The sequence below is a fragment of the Nicotiana attenuata genome, unplaced genomic scaffold (assembly GCF_001879085.1).
Source record: "Nicotiana attenuata strain UT unplaced genomic scaffold, NIATTr2, whole genome shotgun sequence".
Lineage (NCBI taxonomy): Eukaryota > Viridiplantae > Streptophyta > Magnoliopsida > Solanales > Solanaceae > Nicotiana > Nicotiana attenuata.
Window position 1 is genome coordinate 109,105 of NW_017672343.1, and position 26,159 is coordinate 135,263.

General features: G+C 34.8%; 3 protein-coding genes across 3 annotated transcripts; 2 read left to right on the plus strand and 1 right to left on the minus strand.

Moving 5' to 3' along the window:
- Positions 1-857: 857 nt before the first annotated feature.
- LOC109212848 (GDP-mannose 4,6 dehydratase 1) lies at positions 858-2,734 on the plus strand. The gene is made up of 2 exons (XM_019376543.1): positions 858-1,679; positions 1,987-2,734. Exons 1-2 carry the CDS (start codon positions 948-950, stop codon positions 2,356-2,358), a joined length of 1,104 nt encoding a protein of 367 aa, XP_019232088.1. The 5' UTR covers positions 858-947; the 3' UTR covers positions 2,359-2,734.
- A 1,307-nt stretch (positions 2,735-4,041) lies between these two features.
- On the minus strand, positions 4,042-12,776 carry LOC109212849 (transcription factor TGA2.2-like). The gene is made up of 9 exons (XM_019376544.1): positions 12,478-12,776; positions 10,618-10,740; positions 10,229-10,294; positions 10,082-10,141; positions 8,935-9,012; positions 8,755-8,806; positions 6,567-6,838; positions 5,301-5,546; positions 4,042-4,552 (listed from the first exon to the last, which is right to left on the minus strand). The coding sequence occupies exons 2-9, from the start codon at positions 10,672-10,674 to the stop codon at positions 4,406-4,408; spliced, it is 978 nt and encodes a 325-aa protein (XP_019232089.1). The 5' UTR covers positions 10,675-10,740; positions 12,478-12,776; the 3' UTR covers positions 4,042-4,405.
- Positions 12,777-20,155: 7,379 nt separating this feature from the next.
- On the plus strand, positions 20,156-25,778 carry LOC109212857 (calcium-dependent protein kinase 17-like). Its single transcript, XM_019376554.1, has 8 exons — positions 20,156-20,933; positions 21,874-22,017; positions 22,825-22,977; positions 23,157-23,272; positions 23,472-23,639; positions 24,308-24,435; positions 24,560-24,659; positions 25,385-25,778. Exons 1-8 carry the CDS (start codon positions 20,228-20,230, stop codon positions 25,484-25,486), a joined length of 1,617 nt encoding a protein of 538 aa, XP_019232099.1. The 5' UTR covers positions 20,156-20,227; the 3' UTR covers positions 25,487-25,778.
- Positions 25,779-26,159: the final 381 nt, after the last annotated feature.

Genomic DNA, 26,159 nt, shown 5'->3' on the forward strand with positions numbered 1-26,159 from the left:
TAGCCAAAGTTGGGTCTCTTCAGAATGGCTGTTTATGCAAAACGCCCACAACATAAATGCCATTACATAAATGGCCATTTACTCAATAATAAAGAGGGAAAATAAAGAGGGAAAATTGAAGAGGGTAGTTACTTTTCTGTTACCAAAACAGAAAAACGGATTGGATTTAATATTAATATTTTGTTATTAAAACAAATATTTAATAACATTTCTGTTAATATTTTACTATTAACAAATAAATTTGGTCCAAAAAGTTAATCAATCAATCATTTGACCAAATCCGAATCCGAGAAGTCGAAGTCGAAGCCGAGCCGAGCGACGACGACGGCGCGAGGCTTGCCTTCTTCTCAACTCTTTAAGAGCTAGAAGAAGAGCAATTGCTTATATACCCATAAAAAACCTCTTCCTCTTCCAATATGGGACAATGCCCATTTGCCAAGGGAGGGGGAACTTAAAATTTCACTCAAAAATTTCATTTCCCTCCATTTCCCATTCACCCTCTTTTAAGTATTTAATATATTAATTAAATACCTTAAAAACCCAACAATTAATTACTATTTTATCATAGAAATTTACTTATAAAGAGGAGTCTTGGCGTAACATTAAAAATTGTTATGGTGTAACCAACATATCACATATTCAAGCTGTCGAACAACCTTTTGTAGAAATGTAAGATAAAATTACTTACCTAACTCAACGTACCCTTTCTCGTACCTTGCATATAAGGGGAGCTTAATGCATTGAATTGTTTGTTATCGTGCATAAAATTTAAACTCTAGTTAAATTAAACCAAATTTGTCCAAATACTCCTATCTTTTATTATTATTATTATTATTTTTTTTTTTGTCCTTCAACTTGCACTTATTAGTTGATGTTTCCCGATTTAAGCAAACTTATGTTTCTCTGCTCAGAGAAAAAGCTCAAACCCCATACAGAATCTCACAGAAATGGCATCCAACAGATCTGAATCGATCCCCGCCGATGCGGCGGACTCGAACGGCGATCGCCGGAAAGTAGCTCTGATCACCGGCATTACCGGTCAAGACGGCTCGTACCTCACCGAATTCCTCCTTGACAAAGGCTACGAAGTCCACGGCCTAATTCGCCGATCCTCCAATTTCAACACGCAACGCGTGAATCACATCTACATCGATCCACACAACGTTCACAAGGCGCGTATGAAGCTCCACTACGCTGACGTTACCGATGCGTCATCACTCCGGCGTTGGCTCGACACGATTCTCCCCGACGAAGTCTACAACCTCGCCGCACAATCTCACGTCGCCGTCTCCTTCGAGATCCCCGATTACACCGCCGACGTCGTCTCCACCGGTGCTCTCCGCCTTCTCGAAGCCGTCCGTTCTCACATTTCCGCTACTGGTAGGTCACACATCCGGTATTACCAAGCCGGTTCATCCGAAATGTTCGGATCCACTCCTCCGCCGCAATCCGAAACTACGCCGTTTCATCCTAGGTCGCCTTATGCTGTATCCAAGTGCGCCGCGCATTGGTACACCGTTAATTACCGTGAAGCCTATGGGATCTTCGCTTGTAATGGAATTCTCTTCAATCATGAATCGCCTAGGCGTGGTGAGAACTTCGTGACCCGGAAGATCACTCGGGCTGTGGGTCGGATCAAAATCGGGCTACAAAGCAAGCTGTTCCTGGGTAATTTGCAGGTAGAAATGGGAAAGTTTTTCACAAAAATATTAACTTTTCAGCTCCCGTAATAAAAAATAGTACTACTTTTCAGCTCGAATAATATTAAATTAGTCACTGTAATGTCCTGCAGTTTCAGTTTCACTGCTGGGATTTGGAACTCCAGGACATCAGTTATTTTTCAAAAATATGAATGTCACCAACTAGCGGTTTTAACTGAAAGCTCGAAGTTCCAAAAATTTAACGAGACAGTATTTTGAACTTTTTGTTAATTTCAGCAATACTTTAAATAGCAGTCCTAAAAGCGGCTATTTGTGCACTTTCCAGGCATCCAGGGACTGGGGTTTTGCCGGGGACTATGTGGAAGCAATGTGGATGATGCTGCAGCAAGAGAAGCCGGACGACTACGTGGTGGCGACGGAGGAGTCGCATACGGTGGAGGAGTTCTTGGAGGTGGCATTCGGATACGTAGGATTGAATTGGAAGGATCATGTGGTGATTGATAAGAGATACTTTAGGCCTACAGAAGTGGATAATCTAAAGGGAGATTCGAGCAAGGCGAGAAAGGTTTTGGGTTGGAAGCCCAGAGTCGGGTTCGAGCAATTAGTGAAGATGATGGTGGATGAGGATGTTGAGTTAGCTAAAAGGGAGAAAGTTCTTGTTGATGCTGGTTACATGGATGCTCAACAACAGCCTTGATTCATCACATTATTAAGTTTTCTTTATTTTCACACTTCCATTTGCAGTTTTAAGAGCGGCATCATCATGCTATTTTGTATTGTTAGTTGGTTTTTTAACTCAGGTGAGTTCAGGTCAACTTACTCGTACCTCAACGGGTACCTACTACCTCACACAGCAAAGATATCGGGAAACTTTGTCCTAATTCTATCTACCAAAGCTTAGGCAAATAGAAAGAAATGCCTTTTGTACTGTTGTTGTTCATTTGAATACAAACATATTGTATGAGTTGTCAAAAAATTCTGAGACCAAAATTTTCATCTCTTATGCAGTAGTACTTATTTTTTCTATGTTCCTAACAAATTGAAATTTAGATCCCATACAAAGGGGATATTAATTTTTCTTTCTCCCAGTTTTATTAGATCTCATGCAAAGTGTACGGTGGACAGAGAGGAACTCAAGAGTTTTTGAAGACAGATACAGTATTCTTCAGAATGTTAAAGATGCATTGTATTCTTTTGTTTCACTTTTGGTGTAAAGAAAGACGTATAGAGAATACAGAGTCCTTGGGTATAAGGATAATAATTCCGGGATAGATAAAGTTTGAGATTAACTTTATCCTATGATTGGTTTAAGAAAAGATACATTAATAAGGATGTGTTTGGTATGAAGAAAATTATTTTCCTCGTGAACTCATTTTCCTCCAATTGGAGTAAAATGTTTTTCCTATCAGGAGAATGAAAACATTTTACAAAACTCCTTTTAACCCTCCCCACCCTATTCACCATTCCCACCACCCCCAACTAACCCCACCCCCACACCCAACCACCAAACCCCAACCCCCAAATCCCCATCCCCCGCCTACCCACCCCACCCCATAATCCACACCCCGCCCTAAAAAAAATTATTATTAATTGTACTTTTTTCATGTTATAGATAGATTTTTTTTTTCATTTCAACAAATGAGTATTTTTTTATATGATATAAAAAGTATTTTTTTCATTTCAACAAAAAAGGTATTTTCTTTCGTTTCAACAAAAAAAGTATTTTCTTTTCATGAGGTAAAAAGAGTATTTTTTTTTTATTTATTTAAACAAAATGAGTATTTTCTTTGATGTAGAAAAAGTTTTTTTTTTATTTCAATAAAATGAGTACTTTGTTTTTGTTTTCATGTTGTAGAAGAGTACTTTCTTTTTCAACCAAAAAAATAGTATTTTCATTTTAGTTATGGAGCACAAGTTTTAACGTTATTTTGCGTAAAAAAGTGAAGCAACACATTAGTTCCTTTGGGTTTGTGTGAATTTTTAGAAGAATAATTAAATTCTTAAAGGAAAGAGAGTCCTGAAAATGTTGGATATTTGGGGGGAGGGGGGGGAGGGGGGGGGGGGGGTCAAGCAAGGAAACATGGGGACTTGGAGGAGGGGAGGGCGAGCAAGGAAACATGGGGACTTGGGAAGGGGGTGAGAAGAGTAGCATAAAAAAATATTTTCTGCTCTCTAATCAAACACTAGAAAATATTTTTCCGAAAAAGTTTTCTACTCACTAGCCAAACAAGGGAAAATAAGTGATAAAACCACTCATTTTGCATGGAAAACATTTTCCTTCATACCACACACACCCTAAAAGTAAAAAGAAACCAATCTTTCTAAAGCAAGAAAAGATGGAGTGAGAAAAATGTTATACATGCGTATCTGTAGACAAAAATACTACTACAAGAATTACTACACCTCAATCCATAGGCAAAGATACAATGACAAAAGAAAAGAAAACAGCTAAATAATAATGCAAAAATTGAAGGGGAAGTCAGCCAGGGTCCTTTTCATCAACCTAACTGGAACAATTAGACAAGCTAAAATACAACAATTCACTGATCACCTTATGTCTATCAAAGTTAAAAATGAAACAGTGTTACAAATACCATTACAATGAAATGAACAAGGACTGAACTGGTGGCTGAAAATCTAATAATTATATCCGTTAAAGCTCGGTAGCTCTCCCAGAAGAAGGTTTCTCATTTACAAATGTTACCAAGAATATTTCATAGCAGAGTATTAGAAGAAAGCAGTTGTTATTCCCGGGGACGAGCAAGCCAGAGAGAGCTCAGTGCTCGAAGCCGAGAGAAATAATCACTGATCGCAAGAAGAGCACGAGCTGATTGGCGAGTTGTCAGTATACGATGCATTTGCTGCAATGTCTGTTGCCGAAGGTTATCAGCCTGCGGAGAGATTCCATAGATTAGCCTATGCATGCAAAGAAAAGCTTCAAACATGTACAAAATGCAGGTAGACTTTCCCCATATGTTCTGAAGCAAATTTATATAAGTTATCATCACTATACTACAGCCACCTTTTGAGCAATGAGAGGGGAGATCAATAAACCCCCTTCTCCTCTCCTCTCCTCCATTTTTGAGAGTAAGACACAAACTTAAGGCTTTAAGAAGAGAGAACATTCCCCTGAATAGATCTTAAAATCTTCAATTAATAACGACTCATCACGGATCTTTGCCAGTCAGATTCGTCCAACTATTTCACACCAGGAGTATCTACAGCTCCTAAAATAACAAGGAGTAAGCAACTTACAAATAAGGTCATGGCACAAACTAGGGCATAGACTTTTACTTTATCAAGGCAATAGTAAGCGACTAATACTGATACGAGGAGGTGTTTATGATGAGAGACGTTAGATTGCTCTCTGCTGCTTGTGGCATTAATCCATTCTCTGGATGTTGCAAACGACTAAAAAGGATCTAACAAAGGGGCTTGGAATATTGTAACTTCCCTTTCCCTTCTTTTTTGCTTCTTTCATTTTTTTTTTTCAAGGAGGCAACTCGGAAAAAGTTAGGCAACAGAAAGATGCAAATGTTTGACACGTCAATGATGAATTTTAGGCTGTTAAGAAGCTCTTCACACAATCAAAGCGTATAATTTCAAAGGTATAGACACAGAATATGAAGGATTAAGCACCTGTCGTATGAAGCCCTCGAGAGTTCCGAGCTTCCCCATTGCCATGGCCATTTGACCCATATAATTGGCAACATTCCCCGAGGAACTTGAAGGTCCAAGGGACCCCGCCAGAGTCTCAGCCAAAGACTGCTGCAGTGCCTCCATTCCTTGGGATAAAGCATCTTCCGCCTGTTGGGATGACTGTTGCAAGTTGTTGATTGCCAATAATTGTTGTTCGGTTAGAGGCTCCAACTGGTTAATGAGGAGCTGCAACAAAATGGCAAGAAATTCAAGAACTAGCAGGAACACTAAGTCAATAATGTCTTCCCGTCACCTTTACCCCTTGAAAAGAGAAAAAGAAAGGAAATGTCCACTGTGTATTAGACTGTAGGAATTTTTCCGAACTGGACGACAAGGGTTGAGGGAGAGGTTTGACTAAAGCAAGACCTTTATTTCACTAACAAGAACAGCAATGTAAACACAACAAATGGAGTTGCAAGCATGATGAAATAAGAGCAGTGCATCCCAAGAAAGAATCTTTACCAAGAACTTCCAGCTAGAGAAATACGCTGAGGTCATGCAAATGGAGCGGTACGCAGAGAACTAAGCAGGTGGAGGAGGGTAACATGCAAAGATATTAGATGACTAAACCTAATCAGAAGAACCAGAATGTAAGAAGGTAAGGGTGGAGGGAGAGTTGTAACAAAAGCGAGACTGTAGGGATCTCAGAGATAATTGAGCTGTTCATTCTCAGCACAAGAACCACCATCATAGGGACAACAAATAGGAGGCGGAGGCGCAGAGCACACTGGAACCAGAGTAGTGCACCCCAAAAAGAGCATGCTTACTGAGAACTTCCAGCTAGAGAAGTAAACACAGGTAATTCATCAACATGTGGCAACAACTTAGGTCAGAAATCGATATTTGACCTCTACAGTTCATGTTGAAGGTGAAATACAGAAAAGGAAACTTCTTTTACTAGAAAAACTGACTTCTATCACGCTAAACGTGCTTGGATCCCTTTATGGGTTGCTGAGACATTGGGGTTAATTCTTGAAATTTAAGCCTCAAAAATTGAGAACTCTTTCCAGGCGATGAACAACTACAATCCCATCAAAAATTCCAAATGCATCCTGTTTTATTCTAGCACAGGCATCATCTCACATGTCCAACCACCATTCACTAATTTAAGAGCTTTTCTTTTTCTGTTCTTTTTTTAGCCAAAGGGATGGGAAAAAGTTATTCGACAAGCTGCACAATCACTTGTGGGAAGTAAAAGGTTCTCACCTTGAGGAGTTCAGACGAACGGAATCCACCAAGCCACAAGAAGCATCTCTCTGCTGGAGTTTTCCACATGCCCGACAATATGTGAAAAACGTCGGACTTTGCAGCATCCCCTTTTATCCTGAATATGTCATCATAGTGTGCTAAGATACCATCGACAATTATGCGAAGTTCACCATCACCAGCATGAGAATTTACAGCTCCCCTTAACTCATTAATTCGTCGGTTCTGCTCCTCCAACCATCGGGCATATTCTACATCAAATGCCAAAGCTCCTAGAAGGACCGGAAGTTAGCTTTACTTACTTTCACGGAGTTCTATATTCAAACTAGTTTTTACAAAATCAAATATTCTGAATTCAAGGGAATTCTATGTTATCTAAAGGAATAAAGACGACCAAATAGCAGATGAATCACTACTCCAAAGGAGAATAACTGTTAATGACTATCTAAAAGCTGCCTTCATGGCTAATGCTCCTCCTTCATAACAGCGGATAACCAAGGAGGCGGCAAATTGTCACGGGGTGCTGCCGCCTATGCAAGAGGCTAAGAGAGGACACATCACAGCTATGGGACCTTGTGTGCTCCTTCTCTAGCATCTCATAGGTGTTCACTAGAACAATCGAAGAAGTAATGTAAAGCTGGAATGCAGCTTGAAGACTACACTGTTGTACCGTTTTTGGATTATTTGGATTGGAAGAAATAGGAGATTAGTCTATTATAGTGAGAATGATATGAAGACTACAGAGGTTCTTGTTTTGCTTATACTTCTGGTGCAAGGAGAGAATTCCTTTTTGTATAGAGAATTGGATTTTAAGCACACGCCCTATGTGTGCATTTGTACCACGCTATCTTGGTAAGTAATTAATGAGACGCATTTGACTTATCCAGAAAAGGAAAAGAATGCAATAACCTCCATACTCAACTTTCTTCGCTACTCTGGTTAGATTCTTCCTCACTCTTCACAAAGCTATAGTACTTCCATTTTCCTTTTTAATTAAATACCTGTAACACGTCCTATGCCAAAAACCCAGGCAATGATTTCCTTGGCATGATGAAACATATGGATGAATATAGCAACCTAGTCCAATAATTCCAATAAAGAAAGCCACTAATGAAATTTGAAAGTCTGTAGAAAAAATAATACTTGTCTATAGATTACATTTTAAATTGAATGCCACCAAAAAATACACGAAGTACAGAAAGTAAAAGTTCCTTTTCTAAAGCATTTATCCAAATATTTAGAGCCCGTTTGGATGGGCTTGTTGTAAGTGACTTTTAAGCCAAAAGCCATAAGTTAAGGAATTCTAGCTTTTGGCTTTTGGCTTATTTTTGTCATTTTAGCTTAAAAACAAGTGCTTAAAAACACTTTTTTTACTTTATCCAAACACTACAAAATGGCTTAAAAGCACTTAAATAAGCCAATCCAAACGGGCTCTTAGTCATATTGACTACCACTAGAAACCCATTTTCGTGTGGTAAATTTTCATCTCGCGACAAATTTGGTCCTTGGTTCTGTGTAGTTAAAATAATGTGGACACTCACTTCTTCAAAATATTCAAATACAGCATTTCGCTTCAATCCCCCCACCCCAAAGCAAAAAGGAAAGAGAAGAAAAACCAAAAAATGCCATTTGATTACCCACTTTTAATGCTTTTACTTTTCACAGACAGATTAATACACAAGACATCTTGGGCTGAACTGAGAAATATGACATTAAGATATCAAACTGGTAAATGAAATAGCCTTTATATACATAAAAGCTAGTACATTGGAAAAGACAGAATAAATCAGATCAACTAGGGAATATATGATAATTTCCGTAAGTGAACAAAATTCATTTAATCGTGTATTTACTTGTCCGAGTCACTGAGACACCTTACTATTGAATACATTAACATTATGTGAAACCAACTCGAAGTCAGCAATAAACTACTCAGAGGGCATTATAATCATCAGAAGGATACCCATACATCAATATGGATAAGAGGGTTAGTTCAGGTTCCACGCAACAATTCTACCACTAATCTACTTTTACTTTATTATAACAGAGAGTTATACCCTTCATTAGTCAGCCATACCATAATTCCTTGTATTTTACTATAACCGAGAAATCCCCGAGGGATAGTGGTAGATAATTTTGTTAATTTTTTTGATAAATCAGTCATACTGGATGCGGAAGATGAGCATACCATTTCCGCTCATCGACTGTGATTGATCTCCTGAACCTGAAATAAATATGCCCTGCGGCAAAAAAAAAATGTCTCAAAAAGCTGATCATCTGATAGGCCGCGAGCTAATAACTATGGAGGTGCTAGCTGTACGTGTTAAAAGTGAAAAATAGATGAGGACACAAAAAATGCCGAACAAACCTGTTGTCGAGCTCGTTGAAGTTCCTGCTCTAGTTGTGTCAGCTTCATCCGACTGCTCTCTAACTGTTGAACATATGCCTAGACCAACAAAAGCCATAAAATAAGGAATTACTATATTTGATACTAGATCTATTTTCACATTACAATCCGTGCACATGTATGTAGTACTGATACCCATCTCACAAGCATAGATAAGGGATAACACCTATTCTATTAGAATGTTAACTTAGTTCAACAACTTTTTTCTAATGCTCCGAGGATATCTAGAGCAAGAAATAATGTTACTCATCACTTCAACAAGAAATCTCTAACTATAAGTTCTCAAGAAGTAGTCTACTCTAATGTTCCAAAAAAGAACTAATAGATGGGCATCCATACATTAACACGCATTAAACTTCACTAACATCCCCCAGGTTTCCAGTCATGTTCAAGAATGGGGTCCACTGAGATCTCAAGGTTATGTAGAAGATACCAATTTTGTTCTTTGCTGTGAAATACTCAATACCACATTTCGTTCAGAAACCTTCAGCATAATAATTCATTTTCATTCTTATCTCAACGATAAGAATAACTCTAAGCTCCTACCTCAATACTTGAAAGAATAAAGTGTTCTATTTTTCTTTACGATTTTTCCTAAAAATGGAACATATGCACATCAGCCCACTTTTTTATTAAGGTAAATAAATTTATTATAGATGCGGAAAACCCTATATACAAGTCGTATAAAGGTAGAGAACCTACACCAAAATTTGGCTTTTCACAAAAGAAACTCAACCTTCTATACAAATACGGACCTCATGGGTACACATAAGCTCTCTCTTTTTTTGGTGAGAAAGAGGTACATGTAAGCCCACTTATTATCCACCAATCTTCTACTGGATGCAGAAATCCTTCATTTATTCAGGGTACACTAGATTCCGAGCTAATAAATTGAGGCACTGAACCTTTTTTTTCCATTTTGACTAGTATTATGACATCAAACTTTCAGATGCACCAGCTAAAACTTAAATGAGAGGACCTACTCAGGCAGGTTTTGGATGACCACAAACCAAAAGGTCATTAATTACAATTCCAAATTTAATCTCAAGCACAACGAATAGAGTATATACCAAATGAACAGAAATAGTGCTACAGCAAGAGAACTTACCTTTTTCCTTAGACGACTTTTTCGAGCTGCTTCACGATTTTGGGCAAGTCTACGAAGTGTCTGCACAACAAGAGTTCAACATCATATAAACTTTTCTTTTTCCACTCATATTCTGTCATTCTAAATGTGACAATAAATATAGGATACCTTCTGATCTCTTGTCCTGTCACTTCCATCAGAAGCTACCGCACCCAGTTGTTGAGAATTTAGGAACTGCACCAGCAGTGACTGAATCTCAGTTTCATCAAGCATTTGTAGTACAGATTATTTTACAGGATAAAATGTAGTGAAACCGCGTTCAGGGAAGTTCATGAGCTAATATGTAAGGGCACAAACATGTTTATTTTTTCAATAAACTAAAAAAGAAAATAGCTGTACTTTTGTATGTTTTTAAAGGAAAAACCACGATTGAACTCATGAAGTCAAACCAGTCAACCAAGCCTACTTGTGCTTACTGAAGTCAAGAATAGTCATAGCTCAAAACATATAATTACAAATTAAATACAAGAGATGGATTCGAGAAGTAATTGGTTTACCCTGTTCTTATCTTCCGTATCGGCATCTGTTGATGTACTAGGACTGATATCAGCCATCGTGGACTACCGCCAATTTTTTGGATGATCGATTCAGATTGGTACACAAATCAGATGTAGTATCTTCTGTAAAAACACCAAGGGAGAAGATGATGTCAATACATATTGACGTGCGGACATCAAATTGTTAACTGCTAAAGAAATTTGGTAACAACATTAAAGCACAAAAGACTTGTCTCTGCAATAGGCAATACAGTTTGGCTAAGTTACAAAGAGAAGGCATCAATGTCGTAACATAATTTTCTGAAACAGAAAAGAAACCAACAAGCTGGCTAAGATGGATATTGGAAAGTCAAGGTCTATTTATGCATATAGCGTTAGACAACAAGCAAATTTTGTTCACCATAAAACCAATAACAAATCCAAGAAAAGATCATGTCCTAAGTATATATCTAGCAAGAAAATTCGCACTCCTCGCTAACCCTAAGCTTCAGCCTCATGAACATTGGCCAATAGGTTCATTCATCAGATGAGCAGCCAACTGGGGATATGTTTTTTTGGTGATGGTGATCCATAAAAGTTTACTCCTTTATCTATCAAGAGGCTTCTGGATGCTTTATTCTACAAAACCTCAAGGTGTTATGGTCAATACCAGAATCGGTGGTTGCTTAATACCCAACCCCTCAAACTATTGGCTGCAAAATGCAAAATCGTCTCTTTCATTTTGGTGGGGGTGGTAGACGAAGGGGGGGGGGGTTAAATTAGGTTGGCAAGGTGAGTAGCAACGGACTTGAATTCACATGGTCCCTCCGAAAGATGCTAAAAGTTTCATGCTGAAGCAAAATAAAAAACTAAGTTGCAGACTAAAAGACTTGTTATTCTGGCACCTTATACAACAAGATTCCATCAACTAATAAGTTACATCTGGGAGAACAAGAAAGGTTGACAACATCTAGTTGACGCCTTTTTTCTTTCAAACGCTTGATATAGTTTAATTCTCTATTCTATATGAGTAAAGTTATTCATCTTACACCAAATTTTATCAAATAGAAAACAACATACTGAAACCTAAGCAATACTAGAAAAGCAGATGAAAACCCAGCAAGTAGCAGACACGTATCACTAGGAGTGAGGACAGAACTATCAAAAGCAACAGAATTGATGAATACACAGCCTCAGAGATAAAACATACAAGCATAGACATTGCTGTAAAAGCATTTCTAAGAAGTAATTTGGCCTAAGCTGAAGAACATCTTCAGGGATCATACAGCTTTTCTCATATCAAAAGCAAAATAACACAAAATGTTAAAGAATTGCTCGTCTAATTCTCTAATCTTTATTTTCTGACGGTGATGCCCGGACCAGCTTGCGCGGCACCTTGACTATTCCATCGAGTATCATAACCTCCCACTAGCACAGATACTAGTAACTCTGCCCACCAAGTCTTAGCTAGATGTGAAAGAACTCACCTAGTATTTTTGTGCCTCTGCTTGGATTTGAACCCGAGTTCCCCGGAAGGGTGGGGTTTTTGTTCTCTTAGACACCACTAATCTAAAATTGAACTTACTAAGCTATACCATGATCAAGAATCAAGCTCACAACTCATATCTAGTAAAATCCAAACAAAATCTCCTTCCCAATATTTTTTTGCTCATCAAGTCCTCCCCAACAGAAAAAAAAAATACTTTTTGCTCATCAAGTCCTCAAAATCCAAACTTTATAACTTTCCAACCGCAAACACACACACCCAACTTCAAAAAACAGTTTGCAATACAGTAGCAAGTTACATAATAACTGAAAATTAAAGCAATACAGTAGCAAGATACATAATAACTGAAGATTACAGAAAGGTAAGCAACTTACAGTTCAAGAAACGAAAAGGGTCTATAGCAAAAGGCTCAAACTTTGCCACAAAGCCAAAGTTAGACAACAAAACCATCAAATCTTGTTCCTTTTTCTGCTATTTTTCTTGGGTTTTTTTGCCTCGGCTGTTTCTGTAAATCAGTGAGATTTCAACTGAAGTTTACTACCAGCAAAAAAACCCAATCAACCCCAGTTGTTGGGAAGTTCCTAGATGAGAAAGAAGCAGGTGAAAATTTGGGAAAATGGAGGGTGACGTCTGTACTTTGTCAGCTCTCTCTCTCTCTCTCTCTCTTACCAGCCAATTTTGACTTTTTGGTCACACTCTCACTCTATTATTTCCTATTTTTTCTTGTGGGGGTAATTTTATTTTACTTCTACTATAATTTTTTTGGTTTTTTTTTTTTTTGGTTTTATTGAAGGTTGGTTTCAAATAATTGTAGAAATGCTTTTTATTTATTTTATTTTATTATAATAGTGATGCTCGGATTAGTTTGTGTATATTTTAGTTATTCTATTGCATAGTTTTCGCTATTTTGTGAAAAAATATTAGTACCTAAATAATTTAATTAAACAAAATTTTAGAACTAAGAATAAATTCTCTTTTTTTCTCCAAAATTTAGTCGCATTTTTGTTTAAGATGATCAATTGCACCAAATATTAATAAAATAATTTTAAATTGTTTCAAACAAGAAAATAAGTTTTAGAATTTTTTTATTATTTTATGTAGTAGAAGGGTTGCAATAGGATTGCCGGGTTATGAAAAATCCTTATAATACAAAATATATTATTGAAAGTCTGAATTTTAAAACACACTCACTTAGGCACATGCAACAATGTCACTAGAAAATATTAAAATAAAAACTTTTAGTACTTTTACTTTATTATAATATTAGATTGACATAAACTTAAATAAAATGGTATTGTCATTAAAATTTATATAGCGATTTTAACTTATTTATGATGTTGTTATTATTGGTGTGGAGTGAAAGAATATTTCATGTCAAATCATTATATAGAGGTGGTCAAGTTGAAGATAAAAAGTGAACAAGCTAAATAATTTTGTCTTGAGTGATTTGTATTTAGTAGTGACCAAGGTGGAGGCTATATCAATTGTCATCTAATCCCAATGACAAGTGAGGTAAACAAATTAAATTATTAACTAACATGGTTTGTGACGAGATGGATAGAATTCCTCTATTTTTAATCAGACGTTTCGAGTTCGAGTCCAGGAAAAAATTCGGTTAGGGAGTGATTGCCCTTTAAATGGATCATACACGGTGCGAATCCGAATATAGTCGGATTTCAATGGGGGATTTGCATCTATACCCGCTTTTTGGGTCACATTTTAACTTGTGCCCGCTTTGCAAAAAAATTGCAAGCGTACCCACTTTTTTGCTTAACTTCAGCATATGGGGCTGAAGTAGCAAAGGCAATACGCTGAAATTTTTTTGTGCTGGATAAGATGCTGAAGTTATTTAGTTCATTTGTAAAAACTTCAGCACTAAAATAACTAAAGTTTTTTTGTCCTGGACTCATTAGTTTTGTCATAAAAACTTTTTCAAAAACTTCAGCAGAAGATGCTGAAGTTATTTAGTTCATTTGTAAAAACTCCAGCACTAAAATAGCTGAAGTTTTTTTGTCTTGGATAAGCTTTTTCAAAAACTTCAGCAAAAGATGCTGAAGTTATTTAGTTCATTTGTAAAAACTTCAGCACTATATAAGCTGAATTTTTTTTGTCCTGGATTCATTAGTTTTGTCATAAAGCTTTTTCAAAAACTTCAGCAGAAGATGCTAAAGTTATTTAGTTCATTTGTAAAAACTTCAGCACTATATAAGCTGAAGTTTTTGAAAAAACTTTCTAACATACTAGATAAATAATCACCTTATTCTTTCATAGTGTATTACTACTACAAAATAATCAGATTGCCAACAATATCTAAATCATAAATTTTGGAAATAATAAACGTGAAAAGAACAGAATTACGTGGAAATATTCATAAATTATTGTCTACTAACTTACGTAATTATTTATAATTTGTTTTTAAATAATCTGATAAACATACTTATGGCAATCATCCCATGAACTGAAGTTTCATAGCAGCACCAACAACAGTAGAAGCAAAGAAGAAGAAGAAGAAGAAGAAGAAGAAGAAGAAGAAAACGAATGAGGAGAAGGAGTAGGAGAAAGGGGCTGAAGTTGTTTAAAAAGTGGGTACAAGTTAAACTTTTTTAAAAAATGAGTATAGGTTAAATGGGGGCGACCAAATAGGGCGCCCCGTGCAATTTTTACGATTCCAGTGGGGATAGCGGACACCGAATAGGTAAACCCAACAACAAAACAGCAACAACAACAACCCAGTGAAATCTCACTAGTGGAGTTTGGGGAGGGTAGTGTATACGCAGACCTTACCCCTACCCTGAGTGGTAGAGAAGTTGTTTCCGATAGATCCTCGGCTGAAGAAGACGAAAAGAAACAATATATCAGTACCATCAATAAACCTTAGAAAGAAATAACATCATCACAAAAACATAGATGAAAAGCAAAACAATAACCAGTAGATAAAACCCGATACTAAAAAGAACGAAAGGCTAATGTGAACACAATATTTATCACTAGCGGTTTAAGACAAAATCAGTGAATTCTACTTTTCTTATTTGCACTGATTGAACGGTACACATGGAAAAAAAAGTGTATTGAGAATATTCTTTTATCAAATATTTTACTTTTTGTTCTTCAGTTAAAAAAAAAAAGGGACGACTTTAAGGAAAAGAGCTAAAATATCAAAGAAAAGAATAATATACAACAAAACAAAAATTTTATTATAATAATCTCATCTTTGATCTTTCTTGGGTAATAATCTCATCTGTGATCGAAATGCTAGAAACAAGGACTTTCGTATTCCAGTTTATATAATACTTTATTTAATTGAATTTGGAATTTTACATGTTTATTTGACTTGTGTATTTAATAGATAATAGAAGAGGAAAGTACTATGTAACAAGTGAAATTCTAGTTTTATGAAGGAAATGTCATATCAAAGGTGAATTTTATTTAATTTAATGAATTTGAATAATTGGTCTTTAAATGTTATATTTATAAATAAAAGAATTTATTAGATTAAGTTGTTTGAAATTGGGATAGGGAAAGTACTATTTAGTGACATTTGGACAAAAAGTATTTTACAGTGAATTTTTATACTCATCTTCCGAATAAAGTACTTAAAATAAATAATATTCGATTTAAAACTTTTATGAAAAGGTTATTAATGACATTGTGATTTTGGTCCCTTTGACTCCGAGATTACGTGGATTTTGTACTTAAATTCTTTATTAATTTAATTATTTGTATCGACAATTTAAATTGATGCTTTAAACCTTAAGTTGACTCGTCCTAGTTTGACCAAGTCAACTAGGATCAGTCGAAATACTAGAAATACAAAAAATAAAATTAGTTTTGGCGTTATTTATTTATTCAGCAATTACTATCAATTATATGCCGCACGCAATCATTGGACTAATTTCACGTATAAGCACGGAACTTCATATAATTATAAAATTATTTTTATAACATTAAATAACTAGAATAAATATTACCTATATAATTCTACTAAACAAAATTTTTGCAACTGAGAATAAATTCTCTTTTTTTCTCTAGAAGTTAGTCACATTTTCTTAAGATGATCAAATTGCACCAAATATTAATAAAACAATTTTAATTTGTTTCAAACAATAAAATGAGTTTTAGAATTTTATTGTTATTTTATGTAGTAGGAGGGTCGCAATAGGGTTGCCAGATTATGAAAATCCTTACAATACAAAATATATTATTGAAAGTCTGAAATTTGAAACACACTCACTTAGGCACATGCCACACTGTCACTTAAAAATATAAATATTAGATTGTGTAGAAATAGGTGCACTCACATAACAAGAAGGAGGAGAATGTTAGTTAGGAAGTTAGTGTACAGCTGTCATAGTGTTAGAAGTAGAGTGGGGCCCACTATCTTATGAGTGGAGGCTAATTATATACGTGTATATATACAAACAATGTACTGTTACATTGAGATATAGAAAACATTTCTCTGTTTCTCCTCTTATTCTTCTTCAGCTCATGTAACCGCCATTGCTGCACTTCCTCATCTCTTGCATGCACTGAGTTCTAACAGATTGAAATAAACTTAAGAATTTATATAGCGGATTTTAACTTATTTGAAATTGTGTTGTTATTATTATTGTAGAGTGAAAGATTTTTTCATGTCAAATCATTATCTAAAGGTGGTCAGGTTGACACATAAAAAGTGAAAAAAGTTAAATAATTTTTTCTTGAGTGATTTTTGTATTTAGAAGTGACCAAGGTGGAGGATATATCAATTGCCATCTAATCACACATACAAGTGAGATAAACAAATTAATCATAACCAACATGGTTTGTGATGAGATAAATATGCTCCCTCATTTATCAGTCGTCTCGAGTTTGAATTTATAGAAAAAATCATGTTAGGAAGTAATTCTCTTTTAAATGGATTTTACATCGGTACGAATCCGAATATTATCGGACTCCAATGCGGATACCAGACGCCGAATGGCTAAACCCAACAAAAAGAACAAATTAATCATAGAAAAAGTGAATTCTACTTTTCTTATTTGCACTGATTGAACGGTCTGTAACACATGTAAAAAAGTGTATTGAGAATATTCTTTATTAAATATTTCACTTTTTATTCTTTGGTTAAAAAAAGGACGAGATTAGGGAAAAGAGCTAAAATATCAAAGAAAAGGATAATATAAAACAAAACAAAAATCTTATTTTAATAATCTCATGTATGGTCTTTTTTTGGGTAATAATCTCATACATGATCGAAATGCTAGAAAAAAGGACTTTCGTGTTCCAGTTTATGTAATATTATTCAATTAAATTTAAATTTTTGCATGTTTATTTGACTTGTCTATTGTATAAATAATAGTAAAAGAAAATATAGTGTAACAAGTAAAATGCTAGTTTTATGAAGGAAATATCACATCAAAGGTGAATTTTGTTTAATTTAATGAATTTGAATATTTGATCTTAAAATGTTATTTATAAAAATATATTATAAGAATGAGTTATTGGAAGTTGGAATGTCTCGTAACAAGAATAATATTAAGTAAATTGGGATAGGGAAAGTACTATTTAATGACATTTGGAGTGGAAATAATATCAGGTAGCCACTTTTAAGTATGTTGTTTAAAATATATCCACAATTTATAATGTTATTTAAAGATTAGTTAATTTCGCTCAAACTTCACGATAGGACGTCCTAGAGTTTAAACCCCAAAGTTCAAACTTCATGACGTCGTGACCTAAAGTTCGAAAATTGTGTCCAGAAGTTCGAATCTTGTGTCCTGAATTTTAAACTAGTAGTTCAGATATTCAAGAGACTTAGTCATGAATTTCAAATTAGCAACTCCAAAATTTAAAACACTACATCATGAATTTTCAAATTCAGGATACTTAGTCCTAAAATTTGAATAAATTTGCAAATCTTTAAATACATTGTAAATCATGGATATATTTTAAATAACGGGGTTTAAAAGTGGTTATTGCTGCACTTCGCCCACATTTGAACACAAATTGTTTTACAGTGAATTTAATGCTTATTTTCAGAATAAAGTACTTAAAGTGAATAATATTCTATTTTTGACCTTTTATAAAGAGGTCATTAATGATTTTCTGATTTTGGTCTCTTTGACTTTGAGGTTATCTGGATTTTCCATTAAATTCTTTATTAAGGGTCTTCATAAACCTAATTATTTGTATCGACGATTTAAATTGATGCTTTAAACCTAAATTGACTCGTCCTAGTTTGACCAAGTCAACTAGGATCAGTGGAAAATACAAAAATTAGAATTAATTTTGGGGTTATCTAATTATTCATCAAATACTATCAATTATTTGCCGCACACAATTATTATTCTAATTTCACGTATAAGCACTGAACTTCATATAATTATAAAATTATATTTATAACATTAAAATAACTGTTTATCTATTATAAGAGTAAGATAACTGAATTTTACTCACTATAACGATAAAATTTATTCGAGTCATATAGTAAAATTAGAGCCCGTCCGGACATAAGAAATTTTTTCATTTTTTCCAAAAAAATTTCACTTTTTTTTGAAATCAGCGTTTGTTCATAAAATTTTCACTTTTCACTTGAAGATGCATTTTGAAAATTCTCGAAAATTTAAAAAACTCCAAAAAACTATTTTTTATAATTTTCACTCACAAAACTTAAAAAACAACCCGAAATTATATTCATGTCCAAACACAACTCTAAGTGGGCTTTTGGACATAAGAATTGTAAAATTCCAAAAAAAAAGTGAAAAAATTTCAAGCGAAAATGGTATCTGAAAATTAAAGTTGTGTTTGGACATGAATATAATTTTGGGTTGTTTTTGAAATTTTGTGAGTAATCTGAGTGAAAATTTTGAAAAACATTTGGAGTTTTTCAAATTTTCAAAAAATGCATTTTCAAGTGAAAATTGAAAAATTTATGAACAAACGCTGATTTCGAAAAAAAGTGAAAAATTTTCGAAAAAAAAAGGAAAAATTTTCTTATGTCCAAACGGGCTCTAAATTTCAAATACAATTTTCACTTGAAAATTTTATTCACCTTTTTTTGGAATTTTACAATTCTTATGTCCAAACGCCCACTAAGATAATGAAAGCATTTCTTGGTAGGATAAATTATTCTTCTCCTTCCATGTGTATTATCAGTAGATTTGCAGTTGCTAATTTGTTAGGTAAAATTCTATGGTGTAAATAAACTAACAATAATTACCAACAATTATAGTTTCTTAAATTTCTCCAAAAAATACTCTGAGCCTCCTTTACTCACAAAGTTATCTCTAAACAACATTTACCATTCAGAGTGTTGACTAATTTAAGCCATCCAAAGAATTTTTAAGCACATATTTGACAACTAAATTAACCGTGGATTACGAGTGGAGTCTGAGGAGGATAATGTGTATACAACCTTACTCCTACAATGCGAAGGTAAAAATATTGTTTCCGATAGACCCTCGACTTAGGAGAAGCATAGTTACATCCAATTAACTATGGACTAATAAACTTATATACATCAGCAGTCAAAAAGTTTATATATTCGTATATTTTAATATGTTGTAACATATAATAACATGGCTTATTATATGTCAGTAATTTTATTTATTATGGACGATCAATGACGAAGTCGGAAATTTTTCGAAGGTTGTTCAAAATTTAATATACACACATAAAAAATAATTTTTGACATTTATATATAATATAAATTTCTATATACACAATATAACTTTTCGATAAAGGGTGCTTGGTTGACCACCTTTCGATGTACGTGGCCACGACACTGTGGACGATTATTTATAATTATTTTTTAAACGACTTAATAGAGTGTTTTATTTTTTATTTTAGCGTATATAAGTTAAACTCGTTGACTATATCTTATCAAAAACTTGACTCAAAGTCATAAAAAAAAATAAAAAAAAATAAAAATAAAGATATTTCTCCACCTCTAACTCTAAGTCATTTTGCATGTGAAACACTTTGTAACCAATCACCATCACTTTACTTCATTCACTAATTTTTTTCAAACTTATATTTTGTTTCTCCTAAATTAACTCTCTTTCTCTGTTCATATTTTCTCATATTGTGTGTTTATTTCTTCATCATCTTCATTTGTTTAGCCTCTTTTAGTCCCCCTTTTACACAATGGGGAACTGTTGTTCAAGGGGCCAACCTGATGATAATGAACAAACAAATAATAATAATGATCATACTAGTCAAAAATCCAATACCAAAAATGATCAATCAATTTCAAATAATTCTCAAAAACAACAAAATCATGGTTCAATTACACCACCAAAATCACCTGATCCTTCTTCAAAACCATCAAAAAATTCCCCAATTGGTCCAGTTTTAGGCAGACCAATGGAAGATGTTAGAAAAACATATTCTATAGGTAAAGAATTAGGGAGGGGTCAATTTGGTGTTACACATTTATGTACACATAAACAAAGTGGTGAACAATTTGCATGTAAAACTATAGCAAAAAGGAAATTGGTGAATAAAGAAGATATTGAAGATGTGAAGAGAGAAGTACAAATTATGCATCATTTAACAGGGCAACAAAATATTGTTGAATTAAAAGGGGCTTATGAAGATAAACATTCAGTGCATTTGGTTATGGAATTATGTGCTGGTGGTGAATTATTTGATAGAATTATTGCTAAAGGACATTATACTGAAAGGGCAGCTGCAACTTTATTAAGAACAATTGTGCAAATTGTACATACTTGTCATTCTATGGGTGTTATTCATAGAGATCTTAAGCCTGAGAATTTCCTCCTACTTAATAAAGATGAAGATTCACCTCTCAAAGCTACAGATTTTGGTCTTTCTGTATTCTACAAGCAAGGTAATAAATTTATTCGCACTCAATGTTTACACCTTTTATTGCTTTTCATCGATTTTCTGATTCTTATGATGCTGTTATTATTTCTATGGTTTCTATTGCTGGTATCGTCTCTTTTCGTCTTTTTGAGCCGAGGTTCTATTGGAAACAACCTCTCTACTCCTTCGGGGTAGGGGTTAGGTCTGCGTACACAGAGGGGCGGAGCCACAATATTGGTTGCGGGTTCGGCTGAACCCGTTAGCTTTTGTTCAAATCCTGTATTTGTATTAAGGAATGCAATGAATATGTATAAATTATTACTATACAACCCAGTAACTTAAAAAGATTATAATCCCGAACCATAAGGTTCAAATCCTAGCTCTGCCTCTGGGTACACACTACCCTTCCCATACCTCACTTGTGGGTTTTTACTGGGTTGTTGTTGTTATTGTTATTGTTGTTGTTGCTTACTCAATGTTTACACCAAACAAGTGAATGTAAGATGTAATTATATAAATACTGATGTATTCTCACTTTAGAAGGGGAGCTTTAGAGCAACGGTAAAGTTGTCTCTGTGTGACCTATAGGTCACAGGTTCGAGCCGTGAAATCAGCCACTGATACTGGCATCAGGGTAGGCTGTCTACTTCACACCCCCTTGGGGTGCAACACTTCTCGGACCCTGTGTGAATGCAGGATGCTTCGTCCACCAGGCTGCCCTTTCATTTCTCAATTTAATTTGTGACTCTTATGATTATATTGTTCGATTTGGTATAAACACGGAGTGAAGATAAGTATTAAGGGTGTTATGATATAATTAGCTTGAATCTTTGATTATATTTTGTTTGTATGGTTCTTGGAATTATATTTTTGTTGTATGATTCTTGGAATTATATTTGGTTTGTATGATTCTTGAAATTTTGGATGTAATTTTAATATTCCTTTTAAAATTTTGTATTGTGCAGGAGATGTATTTAAGGACATTGTGGGTAGTGCATATTACATTGCACCAGAAGTCTTGAAAAGAAGATATGGTCCAGAAGTTGATATATGGAGTGTGGGAGTTATGTTATATATTCTTCTTTCTGGTGTTCCTCCTTTTTGGGCAGGTATATCACTCACACAAACCTTAGAATATTCTTTAAGTTAGAAAATAAGAGGCAAAATGAACACATATGTGTTTAATATTTGATTCGTGGTCATCGTCCTTGAGCCGATGATCTATCGGAAATAGTCTCTCTACCTTCACAAGGTAGGGTAAGGTTTGCGTGGACACTACCCTCTCCAGAACCCACTTGTGGGATTACACTGGGTATGTTATTGTTGTTGATATGTGGGCCATCGGCTCACATGAAATATACTATCATGTGGAAGAGAATAGGTATTGAAAGTAAAAGGAGATATCGAGTCGCTTAAAGTAAGTAAATAATAAAATCTCCTCCCTACCCTTTGTAATTATACCTCAGTGCCGGATTCAGGATTTAGATTACTGAAATATATATAAGTTCAAATCGAAAGTCGTGTGTTATGTTGAACTCAGACAATATTAGTATATTTTTACCAACAAGGGTTGTGGTGGAGTGAAAAATGAGTATGTATGTACTCGCCTTTGTTAGGAGCGCTTTAACTAGCGATCTCAGAATCAAGCCCTATGTATGTACTCGCCTTTGTTAGGAGCGCTTTAACCCCCAATGTGGGACTTCTCCGAGTGAATCCGGTTTTAGTCGGGCTTCAATGCAGGTATGGGACACCGGGTAGGAAACCCCAAAAAGGAAAATATTAGTGTATATTTGTGGAAATAAACTTCATGGACTATGAAAATCCTAGTAATGGTATGTAGAGAAAGAATAGTTTATGTTACTTTAGAGTAAGATTAATTAGATATTAATGAATGGCTATTATTAATTTGTTTTCAGAAACTGAACATGGAATATTCAATGCAATATTGAGAGGACATGTTGATTTTTCAAGTGATCCATGGCCTGCAATTTCCCATGGTGCCAAAGACATTGTCAAGAAGATGTTGACTATAGACCCCAAGCAGAGGTTGACAGCAATCCAAGTCCTAAGTAAGTGTCTTCAATAGAATCTATCTGCAAATATTCGAAAGGACTCCTCAAAAATGTTGTCAGGTGCGAGTCGGATCCTCCAAAACTACTGCATTTTTTAAGGATCTGACACGTATGTGACTTTTGAAGAGTCCGAGCAACACAGTTTATATGATACCTAACAAACTTTTTATATGAAGATCATCCATGGATCAAGGAGGATGGAGAAGCACCAGATACACCACTTGATAATGCTGTTTTGAGTAGGCTCAAACAATTCAGAGCTATGAACAACTTCAAGAAAGTTGCTCTCCGGGTAATATATTTGCTCGAATCCTCAAGAAATGTTGCTGCATCCGTGTCAGATTCTCAAAATATGCATTATTTTAGATAATCCAACGCAGATGTGACATCATTTTTGTAGAATCTGAGCAACATAAATTTTCAACGTCAAGTACGTTTTAAGAATTAATTATCAATGTACCAAAATATTCACTTGGAGGAATATATTACAGGTAATTGCAGGGTGTCTATCAGAGGAAGAAATTATGGGATTGAAGCAAATGTTCAAAAGCATGGATACTGATAACAGTGGGGCAATAACACTTGAAGAGCTAAAGCAAGGACTTGCTAAACAAGGGACAAAATTATCTGATTATGAGATTCAACAGTTAATGGAAGCTGTAAGTTCTCTAATTACTTCTTATTGCAAATACTAAATAATTATCTTATATTTACCTTGTTAATTCCTAATTAAGCTGTTACTAATATTCATTGCACTTGGGAGGGTGTCCATCTAAGGTCGGCCCAAGTGGTCGAGCTTATGTCATAATTTATGGCAATGGGGACCTAAAAAAAACGTCTTGAGTCGGGGGTCTATCGAAAACAGTCTTTACGACAACAATAACCCAGTATAATCCCACAAGTGGGGTCTGGGGAGGGTAATGTGTACGCAAATCTTACCCCTACCTTGTGAAGGTAGAGGAGTTGTTTCTGATTAAACCCCCCCCCCCCCCCCCCCCCCGACTCTCTATCCCATAAAGGTAAGGGTAAGGTCTGCGTACACCCCTCCCGTAATCTTTCTGCAATAACGATTATTTGAAATGTTGCAACTTGCAAGTTTCTTATTCGTCAAGCCACGGGCGAAGCTAGGTGGGTGGAAGGGGGTACAGCCAAACCCCCTCGCCGAAAATTACACTATATACTAAACTGTTTTAATGTATATATATTAGGAGTTGAATCCCCTTAGCGCTTCTTTGCGTGTTTACTTTTTTTTGGATTCCTTGATGAAAATTCTGCTTCTGCCACTGCGTCAAGCTAATGTTAATTTTCTTTGAATATATTGAATTAGGCTGATGCTGATGGAAATGGAACCATAGATTATGAAGAGTTTATTACAGCAACAATGCACATGAACAGAATGGACAAAGAAGAACATCTTTACACTGCATTCCAATATTTTGACAAGGATAATAGCGGGTAAGCCCGTTCAAGAATTTAACTTATATATACTGACCGCGTAAAAGAATCAGTTACCTCTGTAATATTTGCAACCAACTTTCTCCTAGATTATAACTGATTTATTTTCTTTTAATTTTGCCAGGTTCATTACAATAGAAGAGTTAGAGCAAGCTTTAAGAGAGTTTGGAATGACTGATGGAAAGGACATAAAGGAAATTGTTGCTGAAGTTGACTCTAATAATGTAAGTTTAAAATATGAGTATATGTTAAATGAAATTAGTATGAAACATTTGGTATGACGGAAAATATTTTCTAAAATTTTTCTTAAAAAATGTTTTCGGGACAATAAGTTATTTTCTGATGTTTGGTTATCAAAAATTATTTTCTAAAAAAACTATTTTCCACCAAAAGATGAGAAATGAATTTCCGCATTTTCGGGCTAAAGTCATTTTCGTTCACAATTATCTCAACAAAAACTTCATGTCATTGCTCCAACCAATAGTTACATATTACTATCAATATTTAAAATACGCAAAAATTTCATCAAAATACTATCCGATTTGAAGGGGAGCCTTAGCATAACTGGTAAAGTTGTTGCCATGTGACTAGGAGGTCACTGGTTCGAGCCGTGGAAACAGCCTCCTGCAAAAATGTAGGATAAGACTGCATACAATAGACCCTTGTCGTCCAACCCTTCCCCTGACCCCGCGCATAGCGGGAGCTTAGTGCCAGGCTTCCCTGTACTATCTGATTTGTTAACATTATTATAAATTATAAATGTTATTATTTTATTATTTTTGAAAAGTATTTTTCACTCTCCAGCTGAACACCCTCGAAATATAGTTACTCTACAAATAACGCCACTTTTTAGATAATATTTTTCAAAATATATTTTCCCTTTCTATCAAATATTTAATTTTCAGATATTTGGTAGTTCATGAATAAATAACATTATTTATTTTTGCAGGATGGTCGAATTAACTATGAAGAATTTGTAGCTATGATGAGAAAAGGAACTCCAGAAACTGCAGCAAATCTAAAGAAAAGAAGGGAGTCATTTGTTGCATAAATTTTCATTGTTAATATAAAAAGAATTTAAGGAAAAAAAATCAAAGTCATTGGTATTTTTATTGGAGGGAAGATCAATGGCTCATTTTGTAAAGTTTTAAGGGTCATTCATGAAATTTACAAAAGTTCATGGATGATTATGTAAATTAAATAACTATCATTTTTCCTAAAAGCAAATTTGAAAAAATGGGTTTGTAGAATTCATGAGTTTTTTTTTGGGATTTTGTTAAGAGTTGAAGATATTCTTTACATTATCTATGTATATATATATAAGATAAATCCTTTTGTTAATAGTTACCTTTGTTGCAAAAAATTGTTGTGTGGTTGGTGCTTAATTGTTATTTGGAGACAATGGATTTCCTATTAGTATTGCTATATAGTTTGTGCAGTACTAGAAATAGATAATAATTATTGCATTTGTAATCAACCCGGTATACAAGACATCGTGCATTCATGCAGCATCCGAGAAAAGATTGCACTTCAAGAGGTTGACGTAGACAACATATTTTAATGCAAGCATTAATTGTTGCTTCCAGGACTCGAACTCGCGACGCACTCTAAAGGGTGTGATTAGACAACCAATCCTAATGCAAGCATAAGTAGCTGCTTTCACGGCTCGAACCAATGACCTATAGGTCACGTGAAGATAACTTCATCGTTGCTCCAAAGCTCCC

Excerpts from the sequence above, each read along its gene's own strand:
- LOC109212849 (XM_019376544.1), bottom strand. The coding sequence starts at position 10,674 with ATGGCTGATATCAGTCCTAGTACATCAACAGATGCCGATACGGAAGAT. Across the intron at positions 10,295-10,617 it reads ATACGGAAGATAAGAACAGG|TTCCTAAATTCTCAACAACT; the intron begins GTAAACCAATTA and ends CTGCTGGTGCAG. Across the intron at positions 10,142-10,228 it reads ACAGGACAAGAGATCAGAAG|ACACTTCGTAGACTTGCCCA; the intron begins GTATCCTATATT and ends CTTGTTGTGCAG.
- LOC109212848 (XM_019376543.1), top strand. The coding sequence starts at position 948 with ATGGCATCCAACAGATCTGAATCGATCCCCGCCGATGCGGCGGACTCG. Across the intron at positions 1,680-1,986 it reads TGTTCCTGGGTAATTTGCAG|GCATCCAGGGACTGGGGTTT; the intron begins GTAGAAATGGGA and ends TGCACTTTCCAG.
- LOC109212857 (XM_019376554.1), top strand. The coding sequence starts at position 20,228 with ATGGGGAACTGTTGTTCAAGGGGCCAACCTGATGATAATGAACAAACA. Across the intron at positions 23,273-23,471 it reads TCAAGAAAGTTGCTCTCCGG|GTAATTGCAGGGTGTCTATC; the intron begins GTAATATATTTG and ends AATATATTACAG. Across the intron at positions 24,436-24,559 it reads TTTGACAAGGATAATAGCGG|GTTCATTACAATAGAAGAGT; the intron begins GTAAGCCCGTTC and ends TAATTTTGCCAG.